We start from the raw sequence: 12,123 nt of genomic DNA, 5'->3' as shown, positions 1-12,123 counted from the left end.
GTGGTCAGATGAAACCAAAGTAGAACTTTTTGGTATAAACTCAACTCGTCGTGTTTGGAGGAAGAAGAATACTGAGTTGCATCCCAAGAACACCATACCTACTGTGAAGCATGGGGGTGGAAACATCATGCTATGGGGCTGTTTTTCTGCCAAGGGGACAGGACGACTGATCCGTGTTAAGGACAGAATCAATGGGGCCATGTATCGTGAGATTTTGAGCCAAAACCTCCTTCCATCAGTGAGAACTTTGAAGATGAAACGAGGCTGGGTCTTCCAACATGACAATGATCCAAAACACACCGCCCGGGCAACAAAGGAGTGGCTCCCTAAGAAGCATTTGAAAGTCCTGGAGTGGCCTAGCCAGTCTCCAGACCTCAACCCCATAGAAAATCTGTGGCGGGAGTTGAAAGTCCGTGTTGCTCGGCGACAGCCCCAAAACATCACTGCTCTCGAGAAGATCTGCATGGAGGAATGGGCCAAAATACCAGCTACTGTGTGTGCAAACCTGGTAAAGACCTATAGTAAACGTTTGACCTCTGTTATTGCCAACAAAGGTTATGTTACAAAGTATTGAGTTGTATTTTTGTTGTTGACCAAATACTTATTTTCCACCCTGATTTACGAATAAATTCTTTACAAATCCTACCATGTGGATTCATGGATTTTTTTTTCACATTCTGTCTCTCACAGTTGAAGTGTACCTCTGGTGCAAATTACTGACCTCTGTCATCATTTTAGGTGGGGGAACTTGCACAATCGGTGGCTGACTAAATACTTTTTTGCCCCACTGTATGTTTATGTGTCTGTGATGCGTTCATGTTTGTTGGTGTAGTGAATGTATATGTGTGAGTGTGTATTGTACCGTATGTGGCCTGTATAGAAATGCAAATGTATTCACAGCATGTGCCTGTCTAGCCTTCTGCTTCTTTAGCACATAATTACAAAAGGGAACGGTGCGAGTTACTGCACGCACACACAGTCAGACAACAATTTAGAACTATTGATGTACAGACAGTGCTTCCAGTTAACAGCGCTAGATTCTAGGTGTTGAATTGCTCTTTATTGAAATCTGACATTTTCCAACAAACTGTGTCTAAAGTTTGTGTTTCCCATAGGAACCTGCCACTGCGGTAGCTGCATGTGTGACAATGAAGACAACAGAGGCATGGTAACAGGACGTTTCTGTGAGTGTGATGACAGCGAGTGCCTGGATGAGGAAACTGGAGAGATTTGCGGAGGTGTGCCCTGCATTTGCTGACACAGCCCTTTACTCTCCCCCTAAACATAGAATGCATCTTTGTATAACCAATGCTGGATTTGGTACAAAAAAACCCAACTACTGTAACACATATTGTGTTTTACTGTGATAAAAGAATAGAAATGCATTGCCTTTGCTCATTTGGTTTCCTTAAAAAAACTCATGCATTAACTATATACAATTACAACTTACATATGCTGCTTTTTTTTTTTTAATTTAATACTCACTTCTTTTTTTTTAAAGGAAAAAGTAGAGTTTGGATTACCAAAAATATGACTTAATCACCAGGACAGTAATCACCATTTGTCAAAATACATTTTGGAGGAAATCTCATCAGCTGTTCCTCTGTGATCTGCTTCCAGGGCATGGCCAATGTTACTGTGGAAACTGTTACTGTGCTGCTGGTTGGCATGGAGACAAATGTGAGTTCCAGTGTGACATGAGCCCATGGGAAAGCAGGCAGAGATGCACATCTCCAGATGGCAAAATCTGCAGCAACAGAGGTCTGTTTACCTGGAACATCGTGTTTGATTTTTGTTTTTTATATTTATTAAACTGTAATCACAAATTTGAAATGAAAGTATTATCATAATATACACAGGTCATGTACACAGTTATACATAAGAAATATAAACATACACATATGTTTGCTGTCGCTGATTAGAAAGCCACAAAATGCTGGACTGAAGAGTATTATGCTGGTTACATTTTCAGATCATGCACCAAGGACAGAATTCTGTCTTTATTCTCAAAGTGCAGAAACAAAAATCAGAAGTCAGAAAACTTAAAGTCAGAAGGGAAAAAAACTCAAAAGACACCCGCATTTTGTGTTTTAGTTGATGATTATTTGATGATATTTTTCTTTGTCTATCAGGAACCCTCAAGATGAACTTTGAAGAATTTCTAGTAGCCTAATTATAGCTCTGTAGCTCACCACCAGGTGGCACATAATAATAATTATATGTCAGCAATTTCACTAGCCCCACAAATGTCTCAGCTATTTACTCTGCTGTCCATCGCTATAGCAGAGCTGTACAATGTTGTTTTTTAGAAATACCTAAAGCAGGTATTTCAGGTATATCATCTTCGAATAGAAACTTGCAAGCTAACGTTCTTGTAACTTTACTCCACTAAACCTTGTGGATCTTTTTTCATGGATGTCTGGATGTTAAACATTTCTGTAAGACCTGAATAGCCCCACTGATCATTTTATAGGGGCTTAAAGAATTTAGATCTACCACTAATTCAATTTGCAACATGTGCCTATCGCGTCATCAGAAATAGCAGCGTAGAAGTTTGGAATTCATTTTTAAAGGTAAGATACTTAAAAAAACAAGACTATGTTTCTGGCATGCATAAATCAAATTACATCGACCAATAAACCATGTTATTATCATTATTATCCAATTTTTAACATGTTAAATGATGCCAGATTAAGCTAGCAAGCATGTAATATTAACCAGAAACCAGGATGTTGTTTCAATCGACATTATGATTTTTTTTTTAAAGACTTCAAAGTGTGAGTTTTCTAGCTAAATATAACATTATACTGTAACACACAGCGGTTTGGTCTAATTAAATAAATATATCCACTGTGGGTATAACCTACTATGGTAAAACAGTAATTGTACAACAATCAGCGAAACAGCTATTTTTGTGATATATTGCTATGAAGAGGCAGAGAACAGATTTGAGAAGTCTCGTAAATATTGTTTCATAAGTTTTATGGTCTTTTTAACTGTTACTGTCTGTATTATATTACAGCTCAGTTGATGAAAAGAGCAGAGGGACTAAAATGAGACTGAAAACACAAGGTGAGTTTAAAATAAAATGCCAGCTATGAAAAATGTTTTCTCCTAATGCACTTAGAGGCTTGTCCAACATTTTGTCTTTTTCTCTCTTCAATCTATCTCTCAGCAGTAGAACCACAGTACAATTCAGCCTGAAGACTGTCACACAGTGAGACAGCACCCTGACTGGGAGACTCATTTCCTTGAGTGTTTCAAGCTTGACTTTTTTCTTATTTTTAATAAAGCAAACATGTGCTCACCATGGTGTGGTAACTGTCAGAAAAAAGTTTAAATGTAGTGCTTGAATATCATTGCTTTACATTACATTTATTTGTCACTGTTGTTTCAATCCATATAATCTAAGATTGTTTTTTTTTAATTAAACCAACCAAAAAACTGAAATGTGTGTTTATGTAGGGCTGCTCAATTAATCGAATTTTAATCACGATTACGATCTGGGCTTTCAACGATCATTGCAAATGACTGAGCCGATTATTAGCCCCTCCCTCATGCTTCACTCTCGCGCTGCTCCGTGTGGCAAATCGAGCGCACTTCTCTGCATCTCGAACACGCGTCACAACAATTAAGAGGACCCGAGGGAAGCTCGGAAAGCTAAGCAGAAGTTATTTCGAGAGGAGAGTGACTGCCATTGGTTGAAAAGAGAGGTAAAAAAAACTTCAGTGGTGTGGAAACATTATGGGTTCGCGGAGTCAGAACTGGGCTCAATTAGACATAGTGTCTAAACTTTGCTATGGTGTCATAGCTGCACCACAGAGCAACACTGCAAAGTTCACTAAACATAGATGTTTACATTTTTCATTTATTTTTTATATTGCAAACATTTGCACTGTTATCAGTATTTGCACACTATTTTATATTATTTTTTAAAGTCATTATCCAATACATTGTTATTGTTAACCCTTTAAATCCCTGTGGAACCGGAACCTCGTAAGCTAGCGCAATAATTAGTTTTGCATATGAAACCAGAGGAGTTGTACTTACATCTTATGCCATCAGGTTGTCCTCGGTCACGGTTTCCTTCCACATAAAGCTTTGCAAAAATTGCATAAAAAGAGCTTGCAGGAACAAAAACATAATATTCCAGAAACAGCTTTGCCGATCAGATCAGCTGTTCGTAACACTTCCCACAATGAAAACGAAACGCAAACTATCGCATGTCCGCCATTTCCTGTCTGAAACCGGAAGTAATGTCATTTTCGCGGAAAATGTAGTTCTTTACTTGTAGGCCTTAAAAGCCTATACTGGTCATGTTTGACTTTTCTGAATAGTTTCTGTGATGCTTAGAACTCGAATTGCACTGCTGGAAATAGTTTATTTTGATGCACCTGCTGTTTTCTTTGCAAATTTGCATCATAGGATTGTTTTTTGTTTTTCCTGCAGTATATAAAAATTGCTGTATCTCCAAAATAAAACTATGAAGACGCTCAAAATAAATTTCCTGTGGTGGGAAACTATTTTTTGCAACTTTTTTGTATTTAAAGTTTTGAGGGATAAACCTCTTAAATTTCTCCAAGTAGAAATGTAAAAAAAACAAAAATGATTTTCAATTTTTTTGTAGTTTATTGCACTTTTTTGTAATTAATGTAATTACTATGGACTTAATGCATACATATTATTAAAATATGGGCTATAACAGTTGTATTGATGTATAGCAACTTGAAATGCTCCCAAAAATAGCACTACAACATGTAAAAAAAAAAAATATAAGCTCTGGCGGACTTGGTTCTATGGTAGGTCTTAAAGGGTTAAATAAATATCGTCAAATAATCGAGATCTCAATTTCAGTGAAAATAATTGTGATTATCATTTTTGCCATAATCGAGCAGCCCTATGTTTATGTTAAACACACAAATATGTATTAATACCACTTAAGCCTCCTAAAATAAGAAGTATCTTACAATGCCTGTTAAAACATGCCTGAAATCTGAAATCTGTTGTAAATCTAATTTCATAGCAGATTTATCTGCATGCAGGATGGTCAATATATTTGTTTTGCATTTGAATATTTAATCGTTAAACTGTTAAAGGAGCGATGTGTTTCATAAGCATAGACACGTATCCTTATGCCAAAATAAGAAAAACGATTTTTTACATAAAAACATATATACAAAGATTAACTATAAAACACTTTACTGTGGTATAAGAACTACTGTAGCTCAATGCATTTTGACTACTAATTACCAAAGAAAGATCTCTGCAAGGTACTCTGGGAACTATCTAAAGTCTACATGAACTACATGATGATCCTGTATTCTGAACCCCGGCTGATGAGGCTCTCACTATTCGAGGGCTCTGATAATATCTATTTCAGTAGAAGTGTGTTGCTAGGGAACAGGAAGCAAACATTCTAAATGGGGTCAAATTCATTTCCTGTCTGTTTGCTGCATTATAAAGAGGGAAACAAACACTCTGTGCTACAAGCAATCAAACAATTTATACATTTGTTTTTGTTCTGTTCTTCTTCGATGTTTTCGGTAATGTCTTCCAGTCTATTTTTTCTCCCCGAATGCTTGTGCCATGAAAGGAATCTTTATCATTTAGTACCAATCCTATTAGTAAATAATATCTGAAAATGACAAACAGCTTACATGGCATTCTGAAAATATTCACATTGCTTCACTAGTTCCACATTTGGTCCTGTTACAGCTTTATTCCAAAATGTATTACATTCATTTTTCACCTTAAAAAAATTCTACACAGTCCTTGATAATGACAAAGTGAACAAAGATTGCTTGAAATTCGTTCATTTAATTTCATGCAATTTAATTAACGCAATGTACGCAAGTTTTCATAGCCTTTTCAGTGACACTCATAATTGAGCTCAGGTTTACCCTGTTTCCTCTGATCATCTGTCAGATGTTACTACAAGTTGATTGCAGTCGTTGTCGTGAGTCATGAGTTCAAACTCATTGCTTGGAGGACAAGCAGTCAGCAAAACAGCTTCACTAACCTAGCTCAAGTGATCCTGTGGGATTTCAGTAAGTCTCTCAAAAATTAATTACAGTGAACTGGCTGAGGGCTGGCTAAGTGGTAGGCTGAAATGGTAGGCTACATGGACAGAGTCTCATCACAGAGCTGCAAAATTATGGTCTAGTGCACAACTGACATAGCATGAACAACTGACTTGTAGTGGAGCAGCCACTGCGCTAATGAAACAGCAGTAGCACGTAACAGGGGCCCTCTTGTCCTGATCTCTCTTGAAAAAGAGATTTTTAATCTCAATGAGACTTCTTATCAACTCCTTTCTTCAGCCTGTTATTCTATTATCTTGCTTTAATTTCTTTAGCCATACTTCAACATATATTAACAAATGGCACAGGATGTTAATATGATGTTAAAGATTTGAATTACTATACATTACCAGCAAATTTGTCACATTTTCATCAAATTGCTTATGACTTTAAACTACTATAAATCCAGAGTCTTAGAAATGTCATTTAAAATAAAAGATTATGTCCTTGAAAGCTACTCCAACCTGGTTTACTTAAGGTTTACTTTAACAGACGTGGAAATAACAGCACTATATATGGGTACATTTCAAGTATACTTTATACTTTATACAGGGAGTGCAGAATTATTAGGCAAATGAGTATTTTGTCCACATCATCCTCTTCATGCATGTTGTCTTACTCCAAGCTGTATAGGCTCGAAAGCCTACTACCAATTAAGCATATTAGGTGATGTGCATCTCTGTAATGAGAAGGGGTGTGGTCTAATGACATCAACACCCTATATCAGGTGTGCATAATTATTAGGCAACGTCCTTTCCTTTGGCAAAATGGGTCAAAAGAAGGACTTGACAGGCTCAGAAAAGTAAAAAATAGTGAGATAGCTTGCAGAGGGATGCAGCAGTCTCAAAATTGCAAAGCTTCTGAAGCGTGATCATCAAACAATCAAGCGTTTCATTCAAAATAGTCAACAGGGTCGCAAGAAGCGTGTGGAAAACCCAAGGCGCAAAATAACTGCCCATGAACTGAGAAAAGTCAAGCGTGCAGCTGCCAAGATGCCACTTGCCACCAGTTTGGCCATATTTCAGAGCTGCAACATCACTGGAGTGCCCAAAAGCACAAGGTGTGCAATACTCAGAGACATGGCCAAGGTAAGAAAGGCTGAAAGGCGACCACCACTGAACAAGACACACAAGCTGAAACGTCAAGACTGGGCCAAGAAATAATAATAATAATAATAATAATAATACATTTTATTTGAGGGCGCCTTTCAGAAACCCAAGGTCACCTTACAAAAAACACAATTAATAAAAGGAACAATAGTCATAAAATACATAAAATAAGTTAAAATTACAAAACAGAGCGTGACAACAGATAAAATCAGCATTAAAGCGAATAATCAGCATTAAAGCGATTATTCGCTTTAATGCTGATTTAATGCTGACCGCTGCCCTAAACCAGCGGTCTAGGGCAGCGGTCCCCAATCCCCGGGCCTCGGATCGGTACCGGTCCGTAAGTCGTTTGGTACCGGGCCGCGAGAGTTGAGGCTCAGGTGTGAAATGTATGGTTTTGAGGGTTTTTATCGGTTTTCAGTGTTATTTTGTTATCGTTTTTATCGTTAATTCGGTTTTCCTGGGTCTTTTCACGTGTGTTATGAATAAATCTTCTTTTTTTCAGTACCGGTACTAGTTTTATTTTGTTGTATTTATCCACGACACCTTAAAGGCTGGTCCGTGAAAATATTGTCGAGCATAAACCGGTCTGTGGCGCAAAAAAGGTTGGGGACCGCTGGTCTAGGGTATAATTGGCCATTTTTAACTACTTTCGATGTTTCCTCTACATTTCAACTTTAAAAACTATTTACTTTGCCTTGTGTGGTATCATTCTTTTCAGCACAACCTGACGTGTCTGAATTTACAGTTATGTTTTCATTTTGACATACTGTGTTAACACAATTGATCTATAATCAGACAAAAAAACATAAAATTCGAGTAGAAAAAGTTACATTTTTTACTGTAACAACCACAAACAGGTTTAATGAATCATATTTTGTAACTTTAAATGCAAATATAAATTGTCAATTTTAAAATCATATGCACAAGTTTTGCAAACAACAAAGTTATTTTTTTTTATAATCATTTCAAACTATTTACATAACAATCAGGTGTTCTGCATTCAATGAGATGCCACACAAATTATTTGTGCCACTTCAAAAATTTCTGCCTACTATAAAGGAGAACATCACAGCCTGATATCTGCAGGTCTGACAGCAGCAGGTGTATCACTCCTGTTTTCTACCTGGAGACAGCAGTCGCCTCATTATTCTGATACACAACACAAAACTATCCACAACACTACATACTAACTACACAAGACAACACATTAACTACACACTCCAAACATGCTGAACTCCTAAAACTTCCACCTCTTCCTAAACAACCAAATGTCACGTTGCCATGTCATTTTTGATTGGTCGACATGGTGCATTTTTCCACCAACACGAAAGGGCTGTTTTTTGTGATGAAACTATTGAGGAAAAAACACCGCGCATATATTGTTTATCATGACTCTGGTTTTACGTGGCTTATCGACACAATTTAAAAACCGGTATATATCACCTTGTTGCTTTGTCATCTTAAAGTTCTCATGTGATTGGCTTACTTGCTAAGTAATTCCAAGAAGTTGAACAATTCAGTATAGGATTTTATGGGGACAATTCTCAAGTCCTGTCCCTATGTGACATGCAACAATTTCGCTCTGAATTAATCCAAAAAGCACTGTGAAGATAATTCCTGGAGATTATAGGCAATGGATCAAGTCTGACGATTACACTGAGGCGCGATTTGATTTCATCATCATGTACAGATGTAAAGATTTGAAGTGTTTTGTGTGAGATTGTGACATGTTATTCCTCTCTCCTGCATTTTGTTCATGAGTAACCTTCATCTCGCGCTCATACTCTATGATTAAATTGACTGACAGCAATCACAAGATGATCCCTCCCTTTATCCATTTGGTTTACACAGTCTTTCCAGTAGAGATTATATCGGAAGTAAACCAACCACAGGATGTCAAAAGCTGAATACATTGAAAACATATACAAGTGAATGTGTCATTTCAAATTCTGAAATAACAGGTATTTGGAACATTTCCAAATGGCATCCTGATTTTTAGTGATTATAAAACATTTGTGATCAATGACCGTTACAGGTGCTGTAATCTGCTCTGGTGAAGCTCCACTGTGACATTTGTATCAGACATAAAAGTGCATGGGTCTATTAATCCAGAACCCCAGGGTTATGAGGTAGTGAGAGAGATGAAGCGGAGGGCCAAGGGCCAGACACGCACCAGCTACAGCCTACAGGCCTGCCAGCTGGCCTGCTCCCCTGGGGTTCCCCATGCTCTGTCACTGCTGATAAGAGAAAATGGGATTTCCAATGGATACTGCTCAGCTGACGGTCTTGCTCAGACGCGAAACAAATAAAAAAGCGAGACATACGGATGGACAGATACAAAGATAAAGGGAAAAAAAGGAAGTTATAGCCTTTCAGCAAGAGGAAACGTATGCGCTCCTATCCCCACCAACATACATGGAAAACAGCGATTTGGAACTTGACATTACTCACTGTTTTTGGCCTGATTAATCTGAAAGATTAATGACCAGTGTAGAAAGAAAACACAATTTACAGGATGTGTGTTTGTGTGTTTTAGGGACCTGCGTGTGTGGAGAGTGTAACTGCCATGATGTTGATCCCTCTGGTGACTGGGGAGATATTCATGGAGACACCTGCGAGTGCGACGAGAGGAACTGTCATGCAACATATGACCGCTACACAGATGACTTCTGCTCAGGTCAGCAAGCTCTGTATGGTTAAAAAACAGATTCAAACACATGATGAGGGTTTTGTAGTCTGACTACTTTGCTTTGCTGACTGCTAGTGTGATAACCTAAATAAATAATAAGGGCTGGTGACAAAGTTACAGCTACTCTAATTTCTGTTTCATCTTTAAGAAACTGCAGTCCCATTAACTTAGCAAACACCAACAGCACTTTGTATGCTACTCTTATTGCTTTGGTACAACTTTTCAGCCATAACAGTAAACTTCCTATATAACTTAACGATAAACTGGGGAGCGGTAAATGTGACCTTTTCATGATTTCTCCAAAGAATTAATGAACAAAGTATAATAGATGCTACTATGGAGCTTTCCATTTATTAAATTATAATAGTTTTCTGCACAAACCCTGCTTTCACCAACTCTTCCTCTATGCTTTCGGCAGGTCATGGCCAATGCAACTGTGGCAGGTGTGACTGCAAGGAAGGGTGGGCAGGGAATAAGTGTGAGCATCCTCTGTCCTGTTCCCTGTCTTTGGAAAGCAGTTTGAAGAAGTGCAGAGGAACGTCCAATTTGCCCTGCTTCGGACGAGGTACCTGGTCTGCCTGTTGCTATGGTTACCATAGCAGGCTTGCACTCTGCTTTTACCTCTTGGAGTAAAATAGGTCATTTCCAGAATTGCGCATCTCTTTATTCATCCTTATGAGCGTTTTACAGACATCAGTCAAATGTGATGGCGTCTCTAACCGAGCCATTATCTTAACAGCGATCGCTCGACTCTTGTGTTATACAGCAGTATGCATTAAAATGTGTGAGCATAATGAAGCCTTACACGCGCTAGTTTTTTTTATCTGGTTTGTGAGCTGTGATGTGCATTTGTCCTCATACTTATATATATGTGTGTGTGTGAAGGTTTTTTTCTGGATGTGTTATATACATTTAGTTACAATCTTTTCTGGCAACAATGTCAACTAACTCTCAGACTACAGGTGGTTGTGTCTAGATTTATTACAGTGCACTGTGTAATTCATAGGTGGCGCTTCTAGACAGAGGAAGCTTGTTTTCTTGGTACCTGTAAAAGTGGGGCTTAATACTAATAGTAGATTCAGCTACTGAACCAGTGGTTCTGCTAACGAAGCAAAGGTCCAGGTGTTTTGTGTTTATTCAAAGTCGTGCATCCACAAATCTTTGCTGGACGATAGTAAGATAGTAAGGGAAAGTGGGGGAATAGTATATGTAGTAGATGTGGAAGATCAGTGTAATAGAGGTGATGACATTGTGTATTGCCACCTACATTCAAAATATTTTTCAACAATTTTCAAATATTCATGACTAGAAGAGCGAAAAGATCAGATATAACATTTCCAGGATTGCGTGGATCTGGTTTAAGGGACTGTACAATCAGATGCATGACCGGTGTATATTTGGATATTGCTAAATTCTGACTGGTACACAGAATTGTGTAACATTCTTGTCTTCTTCCCCCACTTCGAAGGAGGGAGCAGAGCTCGCACAAAACAGTGCAGACAGAAATATCTCAATCTAAATAACTGCTATTCTGTCTTTGGCAGAAATCTGTGTGTTCATATAGGACTCTAATATACATATTATGAATTTGAGAAATGGAGGAAAAAGTGTTTTTAAAAAAGCTTTTTTGTACTCCAGAAACATGCTTTTGCTTGAGCAGGCAAAGGTAAAAAAATATGGAACGAGACCACACACAAACAGTTAATTAAGAAACAACTAGGTGTTTACATAGCTGAAAGCTTTTCAGTCAACAATGTGAGAAACAAATGAGTCATTTTTTGCAAAGCAGCACTGATTAATCATTACAAGAAGTGGGCTTAAACGCTTCTGGGCATATCTACAATAAATGGTATTAAACTTAAATACCAAATGGATGATGTAAGAATAAGATCTAGAAAAAGGCTTGGCATTTATGGTCAGACTGCAGCAGACGTTTGGATATCGATGTCCGAAAAATCTAGAAGGTTAATGAATATTTCAGTTTCAGACGCTGCCAGGTGTTTGGTATTTGGAGGAAAACGCTAAACGCTCCATTGCTACTGAATTTGACTCACTTAAAACTATTCAGCACACACCGTGACACATTACAGAGGGTGCACAAAAGAAGACTGATAAGGACATATACATATCCTCCATGTTTTGTAGCATGTGACGAGTTCAGAGTTAGTCAGAAACTGCTTATGCAGAAAGAACTGTATGAACTAATAATTATCAAATGATTCATCTACATGATCTCTCACAT

The 12,123-nt window shown here is 37.9% G+C and overlaps 1 protein-coding gene across 2 annotated transcripts in view; it reads left to right on the top strand.

Moving 5' to 3' along the window:
- itgbl1 (integrin, beta-like 1) overlaps positions 1 to 12,123 on the top strand; it is a 49,358-nt gene that overhangs the window by 17,277 nt on the left and 19,958 nt on the right. For both annotated transcript variants that reach the window (XR_015125520.1, XM_086267812.1), the window contains exons 4-7: positions 1,116 to 1,238; positions 1,621 to 1,761; positions 9,729 to 9,869; positions 10,300 to 10,446. Coding sequence is in view for 1 of the 2 variants with exons in the window: in XM_086267812.1 (XP_086123938.1) it covers positions 1,116 to 1,238; positions 1,621 to 1,761; positions 9,729 to 9,869; positions 10,300 to 10,446 (552 nt within the window). In the remaining variant the exon portion in view is untranslated. The remainder of the gene's footprint in view (positions 1 to 1,115; positions 1,239 to 1,620; positions 1,762 to 9,728; positions 9,870 to 10,299; positions 10,447 to 12,123) is intronic.

Source organism: Aulonocara sp. 'chitande type north' Nkhata Bay, linkage group LG16, assembly GCF_057382095.1.
Source record: "Aulonocara sp. 'chitande type north' Nkhata Bay isolate Kocher_YH1m ecotype deep benthic linkage group LG16, A_spYH_male_GT1.1, whole genome shotgun sequence".
NCBI classification, from domain to species: Eukaryota; Metazoa; Chordata; class Actinopteri; order Cichliformes; family Cichlidae; genus Aulonocara; species Aulonocara sp. 'chitande type north' Nkhata Bay.
Note: the sequence above shows the minus strand (reverse complement) of the source record. Positions and strands in the feature narration are given on the sequence as shown.